Source organism: Sander vitreus, chromosome 1 (genome assembly GCF_031162955.1).
Source record: "Sander vitreus isolate 19-12246 chromosome 1, sanVit1, whole genome shotgun sequence".
NCBI classification, from domain to species: Eukaryota; Metazoa; Chordata; class Actinopteri; order Perciformes; family Percidae; genus Sander; species Sander vitreus.
In genome coordinates, this window is record NC_135855.1 from 38,439,778 (window position 1) to 38,463,433 (window position 23,656).

A 23,656-nucleotide genomic window follows, 5' to 3' on the forward strand; every position below is an offset into this window, starting at 1 on the left:
ATCAAAATAAATATCGACATCGCAACATTCACGCTCATTATCGCAATATTACATTTTACGACGTAATATAGACCCCAAGAAAACGTACTTTTAAAGTAGTTTATTTATGTTCTTTTTCCGTTATGACTGACTGTCAAACTGGATGATAACAGAAAGTTCTACGGTGTTTATTGTTTGTGTTTGTTCATGTTTCACAAAACAGTTGAACCCTCTGAGGTCTGAGGACATTTTTACACATATTTTTTAATTCACCTTTAAAGGGTATTTGTATATAACTGATCCCCGTGTGTTTCACATCAAAATGTTCAGAACAAACTCAGCTTCCTGTAAAGTGACGCCCAAATGTGTTCCAGAGCAACGTGTAAAGAGAGAATTTGATGCTTAAGCTAAAAAGTTGATGTTGGCTTTTTGATATTTCTCAAATCTCTAGTAAAAACAAACCTAAACTTAATTGTTTTGGTGCTTGAAATTAATTTACAAAAGTCTTGGGTTCACAAAAGTAGTGTCATATATGAATAAAATAGTAAATAAATGTCTAAAATGAAATTTTGTATCATCGCTTTTTGAGTAGGAGTGTTGTCAAACATCGCTTGGACTCGCTGCTGAGTCTTTCGTCCTCAGAGGGTTAAACCCGAGCCAGGCTGAACAACAGAGATAGAAATCATAACACATATGTACAGGGACAGTAGTCTACAGCTGTTCAAACATAGTGAATGATATGACACACTGGTATCAGATCAGTACTCGGTATCGGAATCTGTATCAGGAAGCAAAAAAAAGGTATCGGACCATCTTTAATGATTCATTGTGTTTAATTATTCTTAATTCATCATTTTGGGGAATTGTGCAACAAATACACAAAGCAAACTCGTGATGAATGATGTTGGAATTACGTTTCTGAGAGTGATGATCGATAATGATTCATGCTGGAAACATGTAAACATATAAATTACATCAAAGAAAGACTTTCCCATATATAGAGGTTGACTCCTCGACGCAGCGGCCGCAGGTTCGACCCTTTGCTGCATGTCATCCCCCCCCTCTCTCCCCCTTATCAGCTGTCCTATAAATAAAGGCCTAAAATGCCCACAAAAAAAAAAAAAAAAAAAAAAAGTCAGTTGCATAAAATTTTAGAAGTATTTTCTAAATGAATCCTCTTTATTTACCTTGTTCTGCTCCCTATAGCTCTGTATATATAACTGTGTGGAAGTCCAAATACATATTAGACAAATAACCAGAATCTTCGGATAAACCCACCCTCCCTTTTCATGGAACTACGTCACGTTAACAGAATCCCAACATCTCGCGAGACTTGGTGGGGGTATAAATATTTCCGCGGCCTTTGCGCGGCCCTTTTCTTTCTCCCTTTAGCGGTGAAGGTGCAACAGTAATCGGTCGTCCCGAGCCCGGGTTCATCCGACACCCTCACCAACCAAGCTGAACTGAGCGCTACCACTACAGCAGCAACATGCCTCCTAAATTCGACCCCACCGAGATTAAAGTTGGTATGTTTTCAGTGTCCACTGGGTAATAAAAGCAGCAGCTTGTTCACAGCCAAGATGGAGTCGTTCTGTGGCGGCTGCCGGCCTGTGAACGGCGTAGAGAAAACGGTAAAGATGGGGCACGAAACGCGACGAAGAAATGGGGAAAAGATGTCTGACTTAATCGCTGCATGCTTAAAATGTGTTTATCAGGTGAAATTTGAATGATTTGTGGTGGGTTTGACTATGAAATTGCTGTCATTAGGGGGACAAACTCACACGCGATTCCACGTGGGATGAGTATTAGCTAGCTAGCAGCGTAAGCTAACTCAGCTAGCCTCGTAGATGTGAATTACTTTTGTCTTTTGAAACTTTTTTTGTTAATCTTGAAATTCCGTTGTATTGATTTGATCCTATTGGCTTTATATTCATGAACGTTTTCATTTTACTGATCAATACATCTGTGAATTCATGCAAGGCTCCTTTTTATTGACCATTCAAGTTATGATGAATGAATGAACTGATGAGGAAACTACGTTATTGTCCGTTCGCATTAATGTTCCTTGCAATCATTGAGAGAATAACCTAAAAGCTGACACCTGTCCGTCGTCATTCACACTACTTTAATCCATCGAAGTAATCAATTACTCTGGATTAATTTAATATGGAAATGAGACTGCTTCATATCATGTCGAGTCGTGCAATCAGTTGTGATTTGTGACTCTTCGTGTTTTAATTACCATTCAGATAACTTGCCTATATTCTAAGTGTCCTCTAAATTTGTAAATAACAGCACTTTCCTCAGTGTAGGTGTAAATCTTAAGCATATCCACGTTTTTATATCTTCCGTAGATTGTTTTATTACTCCCGAGCACCCCAAATGCCACGTTTTCCATCACTAACGTTACCTGCTCTACAAACTCAGTCCAAGTCATTTAATTGGACATATTGAAAGAACATTGTACCGTAATTTATTTCATTTAGTTTTCTTTACCACCAACGCATTGCTAATGCTGTGTTGTACAGATGTGTTCACCAGTTCTTGATTGGCTAATGAGTCTTTCAGTCGTTATGGTGGGGGGTCGATTTCCAGGAGCAGGATTGACAATCAGTTGGTTGTAAATGTTTATGAAGTCATTGACTGCTTATTTGACCAAACACATTGATTTATGCCGACTAGCAGAACTTTTCAGCTCTAAAATGCGAACAACAAACGTATTAAGAGTTCAAACCAACATGACCGTTTAAACGCAGCTAAATGATCCGAGTAGACCCATCGCGGGCTCGGCGTTCTGTCGCTACGTGAAGCTAGATATCTGCTTAAGTTTGGGATAATGTGATGTCTCAAGTGTCTGTCCCTGGGTTTAAAGGCTGTATTACAGTAAAGTTATGTAATTTTCTGAACTTCCTAGCTCTTATTTGCCTCAGTGATTGTATCCACGTTACTGGTGATTAAGTGAAAGCACCAATAGTCAACCTTATAACATCGACATTGATGTATTTGGTCAAAAACATTGTACTATTGGATTTTCTCCATATGGCCCAGCTCTAGAACCAGCTGGTACTTTGGTCTTAAATTAATGTGATGAGCAGTCTGCATTTGTTTGTTGCATTAGTGTTCATAGTAGTCAGTTTTGACAATTTAAATCAGCTTTTTGTAGCAGTGATGACAGTTTAGAGTTATAGTGCTTTTGCATACATTGACAGTGTGGCCACTTTGAGATCTTCGTTACACGTTTCCTGGGATAATCTCTGTGTAAAGATTCCTTCTGGCCATTTTATCTATGGAGTTTCCTGTTCAGCCTCCCGCCACTATGCCCGTCTGTCACAGTGACTGAGTATAATCCAGTGGAGGCTCAGAGTGACCCGGCTTTAGGAAACAGAGCTGCCCCAAACTAATGGACAACTCTGTGCCGTAAAGTCTGGAACAAACATTAATCGGACTATAACATGTTTCTTGGAATAATCTCGGTGTCAAGTTTGTAGAAGTTTGAGGAAGATGAGGAACAGTGGTGCAGGCATTTAAATCACTGCACTACTTGTGAAGCTGTCAAATATCAAACTGTTTTATAATCTGTCAGTGGGTGTTTGTGACTGCACGTTTTGAAAGAATCAAATAATCCCTTTTTTTAATCGGGTTGTCTCCTTTTTGTCTCAGTGTACATGAGATGCACAGGAGGAGAAGTCGGAGCCACCTCAGCCCTGGCCCCCAAAATCGGACCTCTAGGTCTGGTGAGTGAAAATGTCATCGTACGATCTTTAAAAACCAGCCTCCCGCCACTATGCCTGTCAGTCAGTGACTGAGTATAATCCAGTGGAGGCTCAGAGTGACCCAGCTTTAGGAAACAGGGATGCCCCAAACTAATGGACAACTCTGTGCCGTAAAGTCTGGAACACAAGCGGAGGCTCCTGTGTGCCGTTATCCTTGACAGTATTTATGGTTTACACACTTTATTTAACACGTAGCTTTACGAGTATTTTAGGTCTGTTCTGTTTCCATCTGCTGATCTTAACTGACTTGCCTATGTTTCTGATTTCAGTCTCCCAAGAAAGTTGGTGACGACATTGCCAAGGCAACCGGTGACTGGAAGGGCCTGAGGATCACTGTGAAGCTGACCATCCAGAACAGACAGGCAGTGGTACGTCATCGTGTCCCAGGCTGCAACTGACCATTGATTTCATTATCGAGTAATCTGCAGATTATTTTCTAGAGCAATCATTTGGTCGATCAAATGTCAAAATGGTGTCATCCCAGTTTCTTAGTCGGGATGTCTTTAAATGTCTTGTCTGAATCCAAAGATTCAGTTTGACACAAAAGAACCATTAATCTCTATTTGAGAGGCTGAAGACCATTTTCTGAACATGACTCCGTTAATACTTCAGCTGGAGGCAGGACGACGGCCTGCTCTAACATTCCCGTTTGTTTGGTAGGTGGAGGTCGTTCCCTCTGCGTCGGCTCTGATCATCAAGGCTCTGAAGGAGCCTCCTCGTGACAGGAAGAAGGTCAAGAACAGTAAGTGCCTGTCGCCTTCTGAAACAATTTAGAGCAAAGGATTAAGGTTATATTATATACTTGACTCCTGTCTTTATTTTCCAGTCAAGCACAGTGGGAGTGTGACCTTCGATGAGATTGTGGGCATTGCTCGCGTAATGAGGCATCGCTCCATCGCCAGAGAGCTCTCCGGTAAGAAAAGCCAGATATTCCTTCTGGCCATTCTTTTATCATCTATGGAGTTTCCTGTTCAGCCTCCCGCCACTATGCCCGTCTGTCACAGTGACTGAGTATAATCCAGTGGAGGCTCAGAGTGACCCGGCTTTAGGAAACAGAGCTGCCCCAAACTAATGGACAACTCTGTGCCGTAAAGTCTGGAACAAACCATAATTAATCAGACTAATAACACATATTTTATCCCACATTTCCCCCCTGGATTTTCTCTAAATGAACTGTAAACTGCCACTTGTCTCCTGTATGGAGACAAGTGAGACTCTCTACTTTGACATTAATCAGCAGTTGACATCTGTATTTGTCCCCCCTTCCCTCAGGAACAATCAAAGAGATCCTGGGTACTGCTCAGTCTGTCGGCTGCACCATCGATGGTCGTCCTCCCCACGATGTCATCGATGACATAAACGCCGGCAAAGTAGAGTGTCCATCTGAGTAAATGAGCGACACAAATAAAAGATCTCAAACTAAACTCCTTGTGTCAAACCATTTTGTCTTTGTTTTTGTAACACTAATTTAAATGTTCAATACACAGGAATAAATGGAGTTCATTTATTTACTTGGGTATTGCGTTATAGTACAATAGTTCTGAGGTATTTGTGCTGGTATAATTGCATAATGCCACTACATACTGCTACATTAAAGCCACTACTCTACTTGGCTGTAACTTTTTATAAATGTATTGCTGCAAAGATGTTGGACTTGGCTCAAATTGTAATTACAGTACTTGAATATTGCTAATTGGAAAACTTGATGCACAGGAAAATGCAGTTGCTCAAATTTATTTTAAGCACTAAAAAGCTAATGTACTAAAGGGGCCTCTTGGCACAATTCCAGTAAAGCATGTATAGAGCAACATATTTTCACATGTAAACTGAAATCAACCAAAACTAGAGTTGATGGTAAAGTGGAAAGACCAACAGTCTTAAAATTTAGTCTGGGTTTAACAAATGTAATTTCAGTTTAAAAAAACCTAAGGTTGACCTCATCCTTTCCATTATGTCACACTTAAGCTCATATTCTCAGCGGCACAATGAGCACTTGTGGACAAATTGAAGGTGCACAGCTGTCCGATTAACCTACATTGTAGCTTGTTTCTCTGCTGCTGACTGCAGCGATATCTTAATACTGGACCAATGTCAGATTGTTCCCATCAGACAGGATTGAAAAAAAAACAGTGGTTACTAAACTTTCAGCAAACAGTTTTTTCTGCTTTTAGAAAAAAAATTTTTACGGTTGTTCCTAATCTTAAACAATTACTGTGCAGCAGTAAACATCTGAAGTCAAGTTATTTGAAGGAGGGAGATCAGCCAGAGTAACAAAATAATGTTGAGGGTGTGAGGGGTATTCTAGGTCAGTCAGGAATCAATGCAGTTATGGCTTTTTATACAAAATATTTATTGAAAATCTCAGCCAGACATGTACAACTCTAGAAAAGTATAAATGGTTCAAAAACTCAGACAAGGAACAAACAGGACGTACGTAGGTACAGATATTTATACTGAAGTCACGTCTGTATAGCTGTCTGTGTGAAACCAACACTGTTGATCACATTTAGCCCCTACACGATTGGTATTTGCCTCTAGTATTTTGTGAAATAGTACGTGTAAATGCACAAAAAACATACTCCAGTACAACCCCACAATGATTCAAATTCAAAACTAGCGCGTGATTTCGTACCAAACGCTAGAATCAAATTTCTGATTTTGTTCTTATTCTTTGACCAAGTTCTAAATCTTAAATGTCCGCCCCTAAAGAAATAGTTGACATAAAATTGAGTTGATTTAACCGACGGATGTGTAAATCTGTAAATTGGGTCTCCCAAAAGAATCAAGGAAAAGCACCACTTCAAGTCTTGTTTGGCAGAGACATGCTCGAAATAAATCGGAAACGTTGGAAATTCAGTATGAAAATGCATTACATTGAAGAAATCTTAGTCGACTTAAGACCAAAAACAAGCGTTTAGTTGACTAATCAAAAGGGAACAGCCCTACCAATCACACTGGATTTTATTTTGTTTAAAGTGCTCATATTATGCTTATTGGCATTTTTCCCCTTTCCTTTATTGTGTTATATATCTTTTTTTGTGCACGTTATAGGTTTGCAAAGTGAAAAAGCCCAAAGTCCACCCCAAAGGGACTTACCATCTCCAACAGAAAACACTGTTCACAAACTGCTCCAAACAGCTCTATTGTAGTTCAGACTTTACTTCAGAGACAAACGTGGTCACTTTGTAACACACGTTATAATGCTCACCTAGCTGCTAGCATGGCACGCCCTCATACTCTGCTTCTGACTGGCTAGTAGTCCTTACCTAGCTGCTAGCATGGCACACCCTCATACTCTGCTTCTGACTGGCTAGTAGTCCTTACCTAGCTACTGTCAGGGCACGCCCTCATACTCTGCTTCTGACTGGCTAGTAGTCCTTACCTAGCTACTGAGCATGTGCGACTCCCAACAAAGATGGAACAGAAGTGAGATGTCTCACTCTGTAGCTAAAACAGAGAGCTCAACACACAGGGTGAAAAGAGGAGCTGCAGCAATGTGCAGTACAACAAAAATATGTTTTTTGAAAATTAAACCTTGTAAACCTATTCTGATGTAACCTTTAAATACAATTATGAACCTGAAAATGAGCATAATATGAGCACTTTAAGACTGAAGAACGTTGGCTTCTTTTGTTAAAAAAAAAAAAGAAAAAAAAGAGAGGGTTTTGTTTTAATATGTCTTAATTTGAAGGCATCACTGTAACGGTGCTACTCTGAAAACATTTCAAACCTATTTCATAACTGGACACGGTTCAAACTATGTTAAACTGTTCTCACTCCCTCCGGTGGTAAGTTGATGGAAAAGCTTACTAAGGTTAACACACTAATTGCTGTATGTCGTTTACTGTCGAGAGCGGTTTGTATCAAAGTGTGACGCAAATATATACAAAACTAAAATTGGAAATACAAAAAGGACCACAGATCAGGAAGTGCAGGACGTAGTTTGACTTGTGGTTTCATTGTGCTGAGGACAGCAGCTGCACCAAGAAGGTTTTATTTAGGGATGCACCCAATCCAGGATTCGGCCGAATATTGGGCTTTTTGATGGGGTTGGGTTTCTGTCGAACCTTAGAATATTTTTCCACCAAACCGAACCCGCTCGCACTTCGCTGGTCGACGTGATGACGCCGCCGTTGATTACGGGAAGGTGTTTACGTAGGTGGAGCGTTCGATGCAGTATGCTGTGAGAAAGTGGAAATGGAACTGGTGAGCAGAAAAAGTGTTGATTGGCAGTACTTTCAGTCAAAAGAAGGCCATTCAAGTCCAGCTACATGTTCAATCTGCAATGCTGATTAGTCTGGTGGTGGCGAGGACCCTAAACAATACACAACATCACCGCTGTTACAACATCTGGTATGAAACATCTGGAAGAATACGAGTTGTGCATGAAGGAATCTACAGACAGCAGCCAGAATGCAGCAACTTCAGGTACGGCAAAGGAAGGACAGTCACTGTTTACTTCATTAATGTGTTTCCTGTGTTCATGGACTGAGGATGGGAGGAGGATTCAGAATCTTAACCAGTGGATTCGGTGTTCGGCCGAACCCCAAAAATCTGGATTCGGTGCATCCCTAGTTTTATTAAATGTGACAACGACACCCCCCCCACCTCTTCTGTGCGCTCGTCTCGCTGCTCTGTGAACCCGGATGGATTGATTCACGGTGGCTCTGTGATGACCGAGCGTTACTTAAACGTATCACGTCCAGCGACGATGGGAGTGCATTCTCACTGTTTGTCTCAGTTCTCCACCTCCTCGTCCTCGGCGTCGTTCTCGGCTTCGGGCTCCTCCTCCATGCGCTCCTCCTCCTCCTCCTCCTCCTCCTCCTCCTCCCGGCTCTTCTCGTTCTCAGAGTCCGGCTTCTTCTCTTTGTCTTTACGTTTCTGCTCCGACACCTCCTTCTTTCCTTTCTGGCCCTTCTTGTACACTGTAGAAAAACATAAACAACGGTAACATTTATGTGTCTTCAAAATCGTCAACAGACCCAATCACAAGTCAATCAAAGTCAATGACCGTTAAACGGTTGGTGCGTTAAAGTGCAACGTGCAGTTCGACGTGGAGGAGGAGTAATATGAACGTTTAGTTTTTTGCGTCATACGTCTGTAGAACTGATGTACTGACCTTCCAGAGCTTCCCTGAGCGGCTCCAGGAATCGCTCAAACTCCATTTCCTCCATCGCAGCCAAAACGTCTCCTGCGTTCAGAGTTTTCCGTTTGGCTTTCAAAGCAAAGTTGTTTGCACTGTAACAGGACAAACAGAAAAGAAACACATATAGTTGATTGAGTTAGTGGTATAAGGGAACTTTTCACAGATAATATTCAGGTCTTAAACTTGATAATTGAAGCGCTGGAGAAATGCAGGGCTTAAAGAGAAAAGAAATCCTGAGCCTGAAACTTTTTTTGCCAGAAAAGTTCATTTGATTGGCAAAACAGTTCTTCTTCCTTCTGACATTACACACGAATAAGAGTCATAATTTTTAAGAAGTAAAACGTTTTGGATCCATTTTTACTTCTTCCAACCATATGTTCAATTAAGAGTCAATGTGGATTTACATATTGCAATAATATCATAATCCTACAATGATTCATTGTGAAAACTAAACTTTCTAGATGTGTTACTTTGGCCAGGTCGTCATCAAAAAAGCAAATTAGTACATTCATGATTTTGTCCATGTTGACATTAGCTGCTTTATTAAAAACGTTGCATTGTTTATCTTTTCATATAGCTAGACGTCTAAACTCTGCACACGCGTATTGTTTATATCACAAACACGGTCGGTCAGTGAAGGAGCAGTCGCAGCGGTAACGTACTCGTGTGACAGAGTGCACGGACCGAAGCTTTGTGACTAGCAGCACTGTCTTAACGCTGCTGCCGTAGCGTCTTCCTTGAAGCACCCGGCTCCCTCAGTTTGAGGCACCGAGTGCTAAACGGCTTCCCGTCTCCTCTCTTTTCCTCTCGTCCTCTATTCATGCCCAGCGCCATTTGTTATAACTCCTTTCTCAACTAAAGCTTTATCTACATGCTCGCAGTTTGATAAACTTTTCTTTTCTTTTTTCGTTTAGCCATGTTACCATGGAGACCCGCCCCACTTTGCATCCGATTGGCTAGAACTCGTTTCATTGATAGGTGAGAGTTCTATGATTGGTTAAATCCAGCGCATCAAAAACAAATCCCATGTGGACCTTTTCATTTATTTATTTTTCTAAAATAGTCATACGCCAGTAATATGGCACCAGGCCCGATTACTTCAGCCCTGCGTTAGTTAGAGCTGCGTTCCTCTCATATGATTGGTAGGTGAAATCAAATTGACTCAAAAATATTAAACCGCATGCAAGTTATTTTTTCCTCATGGCCGCATGCCGGAGATCCGGCACGGTGCCAGAATACTTTAAGCCCTGGAAATGTGGTCGTCTATATCGACGACGTTTCATTTCCGGGATTGCTCCGGTGAGCTGGAAATTCCGCCAGATGTCCCTCATTTTAGGCCAGATGTCCGTCTCCTTCCTCTGTCTCTGTGTTGGCATTCTAACCTCCGGTGGATTTCTGAGGACTATGGTTAACTGCTCCTCAGATCTCTGCAGGGTAAATCCAGACAGCTAGCTAGACTATCTGTCCAATCGGAGTTTTCTGTTGCACGACTAAAACTACTTTTGAACGTACACGTGTTCCACCAAAACAAGTTCCTTCCAGAGACTATTTTGCAGAGGCACCGTGGCTCAGTACGGAGCTTAGCACCGCCCAAGACGATTGTGATTGGTTTAAAGAAATGCCAATAAACCAGAGCAGGTTTTTCTCCCGTCCAGGAATGCTGTGTGGACTAGCCAGACCCTCCTCCGCAGCGCTGTGGAGGAAGGTCTGGTGAAGCGAGACTAGAAATGTGTCAACACTTGATCTGAACTTTGTGTATCAATACTGTCGACTGTCTGTTAGATGTTTGAAAGTGGGTTTTTATTCTTACCAGGACGTTGCATACAACACAAACACGCTGGCAGCTTGGGATATGGCTCTTCTTGCTTCTTTCGACACGTTCACCCCATCTGGGAGCTGTTAGGAAAACAAACGGTGCGGAGGCGTTATCTCAAAGCGGCTGAGTGTGTGTGTGTGTGTGTGTGTGTGTGTGTGTGTGTGTGTGTATATATATATATATATATATATATATATATATATATATATATATATATATATATATATATATATATATATATATATATATATATTCAGTTTATCAGAAAACACAGACAGGCTGAGAAAGTTATTCACTATGGGACGATAACATCTTATTTACACAAATAAATGGGTACGCTCTTTTTTTAACAACATCAATAAGTTGTTTAGTCTTTAAAGTTTAAAAAATAAATAAAAACAGTGAACTTTTGTATTATTAATTTGTAACAATGGATCATATTTTACAAATTGATCGTGTGTGTGTGTGTGTGTGTGTAAAATCGCAAGTTTAACGAAATCACAATATTTCTTAAAGGCAGAGTATGTGTCAAACCATTTAAATTAAGTACCGTGGTGCTGCAGCAAAACCATACTAATGTTGCTTGTTGATTTTCCGATACCCAACCCTAGAAATCTGGAGCAGGAAAAGTTAACCCTCTCCTTGATTTCATGTCGTTTATGGAGAAGGAGAACCAGGAAATGAGTCGGGGGGAAATGCAACGCTACATGCGTCGCTGCGACGTGTAGTTACATGTTTCGAGGGGTGCACGTCAGGCTACGGCGTAGGGTCTGGCATAGGCCCCGGGTCTCCACATACCTACGTACGTAGCCACAGCGTAGATTTGGCTGTAGTAATTATTACGGGAGCAAAGCAGGAAGTAAGGTGACAATGTATAAGCATAAAAACTAGGGCTGTCAAAATAACGCGTTAATTTCGATTAATTAATCTGAGAAAAAATAACGCAGATTAATCCATTCCATATTGAGGTTTGACCCGGACCGTTCTAGCCCCATTGGACTGTAAAATGAAGGAGGGAGACGAGAATGTTCTGCCTGGATCATTAATTGGAACATTTACTGTAAAAATCTTCTTCCTGCCAACCCTAGCTATTGAAATCTGGAGGGGAAAAAAATTGCTTTTTTATAAGCTGTGACACCATGAATGACATTATTATTTTAATATTAATGCTTTTATTTAGTAAATGTACTGTATTTATGTAGCACTTTTCTAGTCTTAATGACTACTCAAAGCGCTTTTACATAGTACAGAAACCATTCACACACATTCACACACTGAGGCCGAGGCTGCCGTACAAGGTGCCACCTGCTCATCAGATAAACATTCACACACATTTACACTCCGATGCGCAAAAAGTGCGTAACTTTTTGATATTAATGAACGTCTGTTACATTCAAGCCATTGCCAAATGAGTTGCTACAAAGCTAATTAAGACTATCAGCTCCACACAACTCTCTCTGCATTTCTCAGTATGACTATGTTCAGAAGATTGTGGCGTCCGGTGACTTTCCCGCGCAGAAACTCCAGTGAAGATAATGACCTCTTCTGAAGAGTCCATGTTTTTTTAATCCTCCGTGTCCTCCTTGGCTACTAGCAACTGCGTGGATCTCCTGAACAAGTCATTTTAATTCAATCATGAGTGCTTATTGGATAGTTTTGGTCTTTTGTGTCTTGTATGAGCTACTTATCCATAGTCAGTGTATAGGAATAATGGAGGAATCCGGAGTAAATTAAGCAGCATTCAGCGCTAACATTTAGCACAGAAAACACTTTCTTTGCCAAAGTTTAACCCCTAGTTGCTCCAGAGGCGTGTGGTTAAAAGTCGCTTCGGATAAAAGTAAAACTAAATGACATGTAATGTAATAAAATGAGCTCCACATTTACCAACTCAACATCAGACTCATCAAGACATTAATGCAACATGTGTCAAACATAGACAGTATATAAGAATGGACCAACAGATCCCGTTGCTCTGGACGGAGACCAGTGAAGGATATTAGAAGCACTTTTCCGGTGAGCGCTGAGCGTTACTGAGCAGCCTCCAACTAAGAGAGACGACGTAAATGTGACGTGAGCAACCTGTCTGAAAGTTGGAAGTCTTCTGGTAGCTGTGCCAAGAGAAATCTCAATCATTCCCAATCTTGCAGAGACGGAGAGCGTAGGTATATGTAAGGAGATGACATAGACACAGGCTAATTATTGATCACTAAAATGATAGTTAACATTACTAATTAAACGTAAACAGCTAATGGAAGTCCAAACTGCCTGTGAGCTTCTCCTGTACTATACGGTAACTCCTCTACTATGCGACGGTAAGTCTCGTGGTTATGACACAATCGTTAGCCTATTTTTAGAAAAACGTCTGCTACGGAGCCATAACGTGAGGTACAAGGTAATGGAGCCTTTTATACATTGTCGTGTTTCTTTAGAAATAAACAACGGACAAATAGAGTCTTTAAATGCTTCAGATGTAAAGTTATTCGCTGTCAAAGTGACGTCAAAATGAATGGGAGTCAATGGAATGCTAACGGGGGGTGATCGTTTGGTAGCATCAAATGGCACCACAGGAGGTTCGAGCTCTGAAGCGACGCTAACCCCCTTGGTGTCAAACTCAACTTTGGCCTGTGGGCCAAATCCGGCCCCTCCCAGATTTTTATCCAGCGACAAAAACGTTGGAGAAACAAAAGCAACACATTATTTTGAAGAAAAAAAAATGCACCAGATGCAACATGTAGTAAGACATTTTACTTTTTCAATGAAATCAACTCTACATGTCTGGCCCTAAGTGAAAGTGAGTTTGACACCCCTGCATTAATGCATCAATGATTATTATCTAATAATATGATATATACTAATCTGAAATGTGCCATTAAAAAGATAATCAGCCGGGCCATAATCGATTATTTCTGTTTAAAATTTAATGTAGGCCTAACAACCTTTCTGTTTACATATTCTGTTATGATTTACACATTCAGGAAGGGCCATGTGCTCAGTGCTGTAGTTTTATGTATCCAGTTTATTTAGCATTAGAGCACTGCAGAATGTTTTGGTTTTTGAAGCTTGAAAAGCTATGAATTAAATATCCTATATGGCTTTAATAGAAAAATGTATTTGACGCATCGTGATGCATCGAGATATCGAAGACATGATAATCATAATGGAATCGGGAGATCAGTGAAGATTCACACCTCTATACACTGTGGTGTCACTATTATTACTTCAGTAAAGTAACGTTATCTGAGTACTTCTAACGTTACTACCACTGGTCACAGGGGACACTAAACTGGTACTTTTTGATACTTTTAGTACATTTCTTGATGATACTTTTACTTACGTAAGATTGTGACTGGAAGACGTTATTGTAACGGAGTATGTGTGTGTGTGTGTGTGTGTGTGTGTGTGTGTGTGTACACGTACACACACACACACACACACACATATTACTACATACAAAACTCTCGTAGGGGAAAGAAAATATACATGAGTAGATTAAATTCAAATGGTGTCAATGTAGAAGAAAGAAAATAATCACCTAAGCAACAAAAACAGGGGTAACGGAGTATTTCTACACAGTGGTATTACTTCAGTATCCGAGTACTCTCTAGTGTCTCTCCACCTCTCCACTCACCGCCTCCTTGATGATGCGGGTGATCACCGCGTTGGGCAGGTTCAGATCTTCGGGTCTCTCCGCCATTTCTCTCACCGGTTACCGAGTCCTTCCACCTGCTAACCGTCGGTTACCGAGTCCTTCCACCTGCTAACCGTCGGTTACCGAGTCCTTCCACCTGCTAACCGTCGGTTACCGAGTCCTTCCACCTGCTAACCGTCAGTTACCGAGTCCTTCCACCTGCTAACCGTCGGTTACCTCTCGTGTGGTGCTAACGGATTAGCACTGTCGTGTTAGCCTGGAGCTACCTAAAGTAGCTAGCTAATGTTGGAAGCTACTTCAATTTCACAGTAACATTTAGTGGTTAAAGTACAGCGTTTTGAAGACGACGCTTCTATCAATCAGATCGATTAGTTTGACTGAATATCGATGAGTTCAAACTGGGTCTGAAGTTGCTCGCGTGTCCACCAGAACCGATTTGTTTTGGGACCTTTTTTCCCGCGAACCGTCCAAGCACGAGCCTTCCTCCGTCAACTTTCAACTCCGGCGTCTGACGTGTGCGTGATACGGTGGCCGACAGGGGCAAACGCCCTGCAACTTAAGAAAACACACGCAAATAGACAAAACACAAGCAAATTAAAAAAACATCTTCATTAATTTGACAACACATGCGCAGCATTCAGCATTTATTCAGTTTGATAAATCCCGCGGTAATTCGGCTGGTTTACTAAACAGGGAGGGACTAGACATCCTGTCTGTTTTTTTGTATTTCAAGAGCGAATTGCTCCACAATATGAATACAGATTGATCACTTATTTTGTTGATAACCGTTGTTGTATAATCACAATATTACACTTGAGGAGGCCTATACTTCAGTGATGCGCCTTTCGGACCTCGAAATTAAACCCTCTCATGTAATATGGCTTAAACAAACGTCAACGTTAAACGCTGATGCAGTTTTAAATGTTTTATCACCACGAGTTTACAGACGGTCTCTGCTGATTGAGTATCACCTGTGACCTGACCGAGACACACCCACCAAACGAGAGAAAACATATCTCAAACATAGACTTAATATTTACAGTCTATGCAGTTGCTCTCTCTCTCTCTCTCTCTCTCTCTCTCTTCCCCCCCCCGTGGGGTCGTAAATCAAGCTGTTCCACTAGCTGCTCTCTCTAGAGGTCTGGAGAACTTCCGTTGTGTAATCTGGATGCTGCGTTTTTCTGTTGCATTTTTTTTCTGGGTTTGTGTGCTTTTCTTTTTGCATCGTTTCTATATTTTCAGCGTGTTTATGTATTTGGTTGTGTTGCGTGTATTTGCGGCGCGTTTGCTGAATGCTGCGCATGTGTTGTCAATTTAATGAAGTTGTTTTCTTTATTTGCTTGTGTTTTGTCTATTTGTGTGTGTTTTCTTAAGTTGCAGGGCGTTTGCCCCTGTCGGCCACCGTAGGGCGTGACGTATGTTGACTGTTACGTAATTACGTAAACGTAGAAAAGAACTAAGTACCTTCTGTTTTACATTCATAAATGTGAATTTGCCAAAGAAAAACCTCACTTTAATGTTTTCAAGAAATAAATGTTTCTATATACTAATACAGTTACTTCATCAAAACACTAAAAAAACCTATTTAATGTTTTCACTTGATTTATTTTATTTATTCTTTGCTGATCCTTGGTATATTTGATGTTACTTTATTTGGTTTCATTTGTCTTTTTCCGGTCTTTATGTTTATTTTTTATTTCTGTATATTTTTATATCTACTTAAAAATAAGTAATGCATTACTTTTCCACATAATTGTGATGCATACTGAGTTTAAATAACCCGGAGCCCAAAGTGACACCTTCACAATGTTTTTTTTTTTTTAATCCAACCAACAGTCCAAACCTCAAAATGATTACTAATACATTAGTCTCGCATTGCCAGCTCTACCTCCACAGCGCTGCGGAGTAAGGTCTGGCTAAACCACAGATGCATTCTGGGATAGGAGAAAAAAACACTCTAGGTTGTTGGCATTTCTTTAAACCAATCACAATCATCTTGGGCGGCACTAAGTTCCGGACGCAGCGACGGTGGCTCTGCTTAATAGTCTCAGGAAGGAACTTGTTTTGGGGGAACAATTGCACCCTGCAAAAGAAAACTCCACATACAATATTAAAAGAAGTTACCTGTTAACACAATACAGTAACGTGAGCTATTTAAATGAGCTGATACATGGTTAAACCTCATTAGCTCTTACCAGTGTATCTCCGTGTGTACTTCGTCCACAGCAATCCCACCAATTGGTCCCAAAATGTCCCAGTTAGAGAGGAAATTACCTAAACATATTCTTTGTACATCTTCACAATCATTCCCTGAAAGAACCAAGCAGGTCTGCCTTGTTGCACCGTCCACATCTTCTTCATAAATTGCCATGTTCAGCGTGTAGCTTTCCAACTCAAAGTTTGTTGTTGTTTTCCAAAAACGAGCGGAGTTTGAGAACGGCAACACACAGAGAGAGGAGGAAGATGGAGGAAGAGTCAGGCAATTATCCTGGAAATGTACTTCTGTTGATCCAGACTAATACATTAACATTATTAACCCTTGTGTTGTCTTCACGTCAAATTGACCCATTTTGCAAAATGTCTACAGTATATCAGAAATATGGGTTTCTATTTAACTACCTATTTTGGATGATTCCATACATTGCGCTTCGCAAGTACAACATAAGATAGGATCTATACTTTTGGGTGTTTTATAAAAAAATTAGCATTTGAAAAACAAAATGTTTCAAAACCAGACTGAACATTGACATATACCTATATCTGTAATTATCCTTCCTTTAATATGAGTCTAAATAATTCATCATTTCTGTTTTTTTAACTCAAGTATTAGGTATAATTTCCTATAAATGAGGTGTACTGACCATGAAAAAATGAGTGTAAAACTGGTAATAAGTTGGTGTTAGTGGTGTTTATAAATGGTAGTGAAAAGAAGCGTTAAACGTCAAAAAAAGAGCCAAAAACATTGAAAAAAGAGACAGAAGAGTCCGAAAAAGTGTTGATTTCCAGGACGACAAGTACATGGTTGAATGGAAGACAACACAAGGGTTAAAAGGAAAAGCAGCCAACCCGTAACCATGAAATGTTTTTTACATTAACTGATTAATGGACTAATCATATCAGCTGTACTTGTATAAACTGTTGGGAAGTTTAATTTATAACAAGCATCACGTTATATAAGCTAAATATCACAGCACATGTTCTGAATATTGTAAATAAATTGTCAGATCCATACAGTACTTTGGCAATACAGTATATGAATATGGTTCAATGAAGCCTTTTGAATTTGAATTTACATAAAATACAACGAAACAAAATAAAAAATTAAAAGTCCAAATATCAAGTGATGACAAGTATCTCTAACAATGTGGCAGTTTGACAAACTTTTGGTTTTGATTTATTCATTTTTTCCCACTTTTTTTACGTGTAAATTAAAAGTAGCATGGCTGTGAAAAATAATAACGTTGCGCTGCCTGTGAGCTGCGAGTATCTTCGAGATAACATCGTGTGTTTAAAGACCACAGCCAGTTATCATGTGTGCCACATTGAGACACCGCCTGTTACAAAACAAACTGGAAAATACATCAACTAAAAACAATAAGGCTGTGATGCTTCTTTCACTGTACTTCATTGTGTATTTATTGTTTCAAATACTGAAGGTATCTTCTAACAAGTAGTCTGTATGTATCAAAGCCTGATATGTATCATGAAAACACATCAATAAGCCACACTGTGGCTGGGTTGGCTCAGTTGGTAGAGCAGGCACACATATACATAGAGGGTTATGTCTCGACACAGAGGTCCAGGGTTCAACTCCAACCTGTGACAATTTCCAGCGTGTCTTCCCCCTTTCTCACCTAGCTGTCCTGTCCATTAAATGTGGAAAAGCCCCAAAAAAATATTCTTTAATAAGCCGCGCTGTTGCACTGGATGACATGTTCCTTCATCCCCACCAGACTTGAGATCGGTCTTGGTAATGAGTCCACTTCCTTTTTGGGATTAACAATATTTTACAACATAAAAAAAACTCACAACATGAACATCTGGCTACGTCCTGTTACGTCCTGCTACGTCCTGTTATGTCCTGCTACGCCCTGCTACATCTGGCTACGTCCTGCTACATCCGGCTACGTCCTGCTACGTCCTGCTATGTCCTGCTACATCCGGCTACGCCCTGCTACGTCCTGTTACGTCCTGCTACGCCTGGCTACATCCTGCTACATCCTGCTACATCCTGCTACGTCCTCCTACGTCCTGCTACGCCCTGCTACATCTGGCTACGTCCTGCTACATCCGGCTACGTCCTGCTACGTCCTGCTACGCCCTGCTACATCTGGCTACGTCCTGCTCCGTCCGGCTACGTCCTGCTACGTCCTGCTACGCCCTGCTACATCTGGCTACGTCCTGCTACGTCCGCTTATTCCCCAGAGTCCTTATGTTTTTTTTTTTCGCCCAGCATGTTTCCTTGGATTAAGGTGTCACCAAAATCATGGTTGCAGCTGTCGCCGTGGTCCTGCTGCTTGGCCTGCTATGCCCTGTTACACCCTGCTACGCCCTGCAGTGCCCTGCTACGTCCTGCTATGCCCATCCCCATCCGGCTACATCCGGCTACGCCCTGCTACGTCCTGCTACATCCGGCTACGCCCTGCTACGTCCTGCTACATCCGGCTACGCCCTGCTACATCCGGCTACGTCCTGTTAGTCCTGCTACATCCTGCTACGCCCTGCTACATCTGGCTACGTCCTGTTACGTCCTGCTACGTCCTGCTATGCTTTGCTACATCTGGCTACATCCTGCTACGTCCTGCTACACCCTGCTACGTCCTGCTACATCCTGCTACGCCCTGCTACATCTGGCTATGTCCTGCTACATCTGGCTACGTCCTGCTACGTCCTGTTACGTCCGGCTACGTCCTGCTACATCTGGCTACGTCCTGCTACGTCCTGTTACGTCCTGCTACGTCCGGCTACGTCCTGCTACATCCTGCTACGCCCTGCTACATCCGGCTATGCCCTGCTACGTCCTGCTACATCGGGCTACGTCCTGCTACATCCGGCTACGTCCTGTTACGTCCTGCTACGTCCTGCTACGCCCTGCTACATCTGGCTACGTCCTGTTACGTCCTGCTACGTCCTGCTATGTCCTGTTATGTCCTGCTACGTCCTGCTACGCCCTGCTACATCTGGCTACGTCCTGCTACGTCCGGCTACGTCCTGCTACGTCCTGTTACGTCCGGCTACGTCCTGCTACGTCCTGCAGTGCCCTGCTATGCCATGAACTACTACAACTACTATTTCTAGTCATAGTTCTATTATCTTTATTGTGACTATTATTGCCACCAACCGGCACCGTCAGTCACCGCCTACCAAGAGCCTGGGTCTGTCTGAGGTTTCTTCCTAAAAGGGAGTTATTCCTCGCCACTGTCACACTAAATGCTTGCTCTTGGGGGAATTACTAGAATTGTTGGGTCCTTATAAATTATAGAGTGTGGTCTAGACCTACTCTAGCTGTAAAGTGTCTTGAGATAACTATTGTTATGATTTAATACTATAAATAAAATTTAATTGAATTATAACTACAATATTCCAGACCATTCAACAGAATAGTATCAAAATAGACAATAAACCATGTATCAAATAAACATAATGTATAAATGACAACACCATAAGCCCATCATGCACGTCTCTCCCCAGCACAAAGCTTAAGAAAGATCAGGTATTTGACCCAGGTTCTTATGTGCTCAGTGGTGTAGTCTAATGTATTTTAGTGGGTATACTGTACTATATAAATATATGGACCAGCGTGGACATATCAAAGTGGGGCGTCTGGGTGTCCTCCCACAGGGAAATTTTAAGCGTCAAAGACTTCATTTCCTGCATTCTGATACACTTTTATGCACCAATTTACAGTGGAAATACCTTTATTTAGCCTATGTGAAGAAAAACAGACGACAATTCAAAATATATCAAAAATATAATATGTCATTGCGCATTTTTAAGTGGGTATATGGAAATCCTGGAGCTTTCTTAATGGGTATACTGCGTATACCTGCTTATCCATCCCGCTAAGGATTGACCTATCTCCCTGAACAAATAATCTTTGGCCGAATGGAACCGGGGTCCCTGCAATCTAATATAGGTCATCATGTATCACCTTCCAAAATTCCTGGACCTTATCAGAGGACCATAGGACATTAAGTAATTGAATGAGACCACTTTTTGAAAGTCTCTGTCTCGTCTCGTAAGCAACAGCATTTTTGTCTCAGTCTCGGATAAAGAGGACTCAGGATTTTATTTCAAGACCGGTAAAGACCACAGCAGCAGGGATATCACTAAACTGCCTGTGCGTTATCTGATTTATGTTAACATCATTACTGTGATTGGATGTAAAACTTCCTGCTTCAAATGCAACCAATAACTCAACTCATTTATATATTTGATCATTTTGCTATATATATATATTTTATATTTATATACCATATATATATATACATACAGTGCTCAGTATAAGTGAATACACCCATGCTAAAGTTGACTAAAAAGAGGAATTAAAAATCATCTTTTGGAAATTGATCTTAATGCCTTAATTAAAAGAATTAGGAAAAATCCAACCTTTAAGGACACCACTTTTCTTTGTGAATGAATAATGTATCGTAAATAAATAAATTTTCTTCCTTCAAATACAGGGGGCATAAGTCAGTACACCCCTATGTTAGATTCCCATAGAGGCAGGCAGACTTTTATTTTTAAAGGCCAGTTATTTCATGGATCCAGGATACTATGCATCCTGATAAAGTTCCCTTGGCCTTTGGAATTAAAATAGCCCCCCCCCACATCATCACATCCCCTTCACCATACCTAGAGACTGGCATGGGGTACTTTCCATAAGATCATCTCTCAATGCAAATCAAACCAGCTATTAGGCTAACTGAAATAAAACCATGCCAATCTCTAGGTATGGTGAAGGGGATGTGATGCATAGTATCCTGGATCCATGAAATAACTGGCCTTTAAAAATAAACATCTGCCTGCCTCTATGGGAATTTAACATAGTTCTGTACTTACTTATGCCCCCTGTATTTGAAGGAAGAACATTTATTTATTTACATTATACATTATTCATTCACAAAGATTTTTCAATTTCCAAAAGATGATTTTTTATTCCTGTTTTTAGTCAACTTTGGCATGGGTGTATTCACTGCATTCTTAATATATATATATATATATATATATATATATATATATATATATATATATATATATATATATACATATATATATATATATACATATATATATATATATATATATATATATATATATATATATATATATATATATTTAACCTATGTGAGCCCAGTGATTACTGTGTTTCTTGTGTATTTTGGACTCTAAAGTATACGGAGAAGAACAGTCACATCTATTAAACCCAAACAAATCTCTGACAAACTAACACTCAAACACAGAGGAATATTAAAACCCTGACTGGGCAGACTTCCAGCTCAGCTCACACCTTCATCACTAACAAAGGTCAGGGTTTGTTGAGAGGGGGGTTGGGGGGGGTGTATTTAGGTGGTTTCCATGGAAGCTGCTTCCTCACACATGCAGGAGGTGATGCGCCCACACGTTGTAAAGCTCTCTGTAGAGAAAGGCAAATGTCTACACCCACCAAATTCAAGCTTCTGTAGCAGTTTCCTGGGCACTGCTCCAGGCTCCAGAAGTTTCCTCAGCAGTTATCTGTGATGTTGGAACGATCCTTCACCTGATGTGGACGCAGGTCGCTGCAGATGCTGCAAGCTAATTCCCAAAGATGTCCCAAAAAACGATCAACTGTACGAGCTATGATTAGTGTTTTTCTGTCAATGTTTAAAGTCGAGGAGACAACATTTTTTAAATATGAATATATTCAATATAGTCCCCATGTGAGGCGACCTCTAGCTCACCCGAGGGTAGTGTACGCCCCATGTAGGCTGATCCTTGCAGCGGCTACGGGTTCGAATCCGACCTGCGGCCCTTTGCTGCATGTTGCCCCCCCCCCCTTTCTCCCCTTTTCTGTCTTCAAATAAAGGCCACAAAATAATCTTTAAAAGACTATGAATATATTCCTCATGTCTGGGGATTTTCTTTTCTCGTGAGCGTGTGAAACCAAATCTAAGGCTAGCAAAATCATGCTAACGAAGAACTGCCAACATTATGTGCAGGGTCCAAAGTTAGCACCATTTACCTTCTTTATTTTTGACTGGTTAAATTTGAACATTCACCAATTGGGCTGGTGGACAGAAACGTTAATTTTGAGCCCTGGTTATGTGGCTAAAGTTGATAATTCACATTCACGGCATGACATCGGTTAACAGTTCTATCACTATCAGGTACATTTCGTTGCGTTTTCCGGGAGATGAATAGCTCCTCGGCAGCCATTTAGACTGCTACTCAGATTGGATTCTCGTGTGCATGAGATACTTTTGCATGCTCATGAGAAGAAAAAAATCACCCATGTCCCTTTAGGCTCCTATAGCTATAGTCTATATCAACGACGTTCCACTTCTGGGATTGTTCAGATGCCGCTGGAAAATCTGCCGCATGTCCCTCTTTTCGGCCGGATGTCCATTTCCTTCCTCTTCTCTTGTGTTGTTGTTCTAAACTCCGGTGGATTTCTGAGGACTATGGTTAACTGCTCCTCAGATCTCTGCAGGGTAAATCCAGACAGCTAGCTAGACTATCTGTCCAATCAGAGTTTTCTATTGCACGACTAAAACTTGAACGTACACACGTTCCACCAAAACAAGTTCCTTCCCGAGGCTATTTTGCAGAGGCACCGTGGCTCCGTCCGGAGCTTAGTGCCGCCCAACACAATTGTGATTGGTTTAAAGAAATGCCAATAAACCAGAGCACGTTTTTCTCCCATCCCAGAATGCTGTGTGGACTCGCCAGACCCTCCTCCGCAGCGCTGTAGAGGAAGCTCTTGACTTGGACTCAAACTTTTTTGGACTCGGTCTTGACTAGTCCTGGTCTTGGACTCGACAAATGTGGACTTGACTACAGCCCTGGTAGGAGGTGACTGTTTTTGGTGATGGTCTTGTACCGATACGTTGCAGACTATTAAGTCTTTATTGTCACCTATAAAATGCTAAACTTACAGAAAACACAGTGCAGGACTGGAGTTATGGTTTCTATCAGGGGAACATCATGCAAACTGAACAAAACACAAACAGTTGCAGCATTATTAGAATTGATTACCTTGATGACCTCAAGTATGATTCAATTTCAATATTAATCACGATTAAAAAAAGAAAGAA

The 23,656-nt window shown here is 41.0% G+C and overlaps 2 protein-coding genes and 3 non-coding genes across 5 annotated transcripts; 4 read left to right on the forward strand and 1 right to left on the reverse strand.

Annotated features, from left to right (window-relative positions):
- Positions 1 to 1,338: 1,338 nt before the first annotated feature.
- Positions 1,339 to 5,176, forward strand: rpl12 (ribosomal protein L12). The gene is made up of 6 exons (XM_078255079.1): positions 1,339 to 1,505; positions 3,640 to 3,713; positions 4,022 to 4,120; positions 4,413 to 4,494; positions 4,579 to 4,665; positions 5,025 to 5,176. The coding sequence occupies exons 1-6, from the start codon at positions 1,469 to 1,471 to the stop codon at positions 5,141 to 5,143; spliced, it is 498 nt and encodes a 165-aa protein (XP_078111205.1). The 5' UTR covers positions 1,339 to 1,468; the 3' UTR covers positions 5,144 to 5,176.
- LOC144523428 (small nucleolar RNA SNORA65) lies at positions 3,287 to 3,414 on the forward strand. Its single transcript, XR_013502508.1, has one exon. It is a non-coding gene; the product is annotated as a small nucleolar RNA SNORA65 (small nucleolar RNA).
- LOC144523385 (small nucleolar RNA SNORA65) lies at positions 3,755 to 3,880 on the forward strand. The gene has a single exon (XR_013502496.1). It is a non-coding gene; the product is annotated as a small nucleolar RNA SNORA65 (small nucleolar RNA).
- On the forward strand, positions 4,731 to 4,858 carry LOC144523434 (small nucleolar RNA SNORA65). The gene has a single exon (XR_013502512.1). It is a non-coding gene; the product is annotated as a small nucleolar RNA SNORA65 (small nucleolar RNA).
- Positions 5,177 to 6,078: 902 nt separating the features above from the next.
- On the reverse strand, positions 6,079 to 14,891 carry pole3 (polymerase (DNA directed), epsilon 3 (p17 subunit)). The gene is made up of 4 exons (XM_078255089.1): positions 14,343 to 14,891; positions 10,709 to 10,794; positions 8,872 to 8,990; positions 6,079 to 8,677 (listed from the first exon to the last, which is right to left on the reverse strand). The coding sequence occupies exons 1-4, from the start codon at positions 14,406 to 14,408 to the stop codon at positions 8,490 to 8,492; spliced, it is 459 nt and encodes a 152-aa protein (XP_078111215.1). The 5' UTR covers positions 14,409 to 14,891; the 3' UTR covers positions 6,079 to 8,489.
- Positions 14,892 to 23,656: the final 8,765 nt, after the last annotated feature.

Bases quoted from the DNA above. Each gene is read 5' to 3' on its own strand.
- rpl12 (XM_078255079.1), top strand. From the start codon at position 1,469: ATGCCTCCTAAATTCGACCCCACCGAGATTAAAGTTG. The intron at 4,495-4,578 runs GTAAGTGCCTGT...TTTATTTTCCAG, and splicing joins CAGGAAGAAGGTCAAGAACA to TCAAGCACAGTGGGAGTGTG. The intron at 4,666-5,024 runs GTAAGAAAAGCC...CCCTTCCCTCAG, and splicing joins CATCGCCAGAGAGCTCTCCG to GAACAATCAAAGAGATCCTG.
- pole3 (XM_078255089.1), bottom strand. From the start codon at position 14,408: ATGGCGGAGAGACCCGAAGATCTGAACCTGCCCAACGCGGTGATCACC. The intron at 10,795-14,342 runs GTGAGTGGAGAG...TTTTCCTAACAG, and splicing joins CCCGCATCATCAAGGAGGCG to CTCCCAGATGGGGTGAACGT. The intron at 8,678-8,871 runs GTCAGTACATCA...GTTTTTCTACAG, and splicing joins GCTCAGGGAAGCTCTGGAAG to TGTACAAGAAGGGCCAGAAA.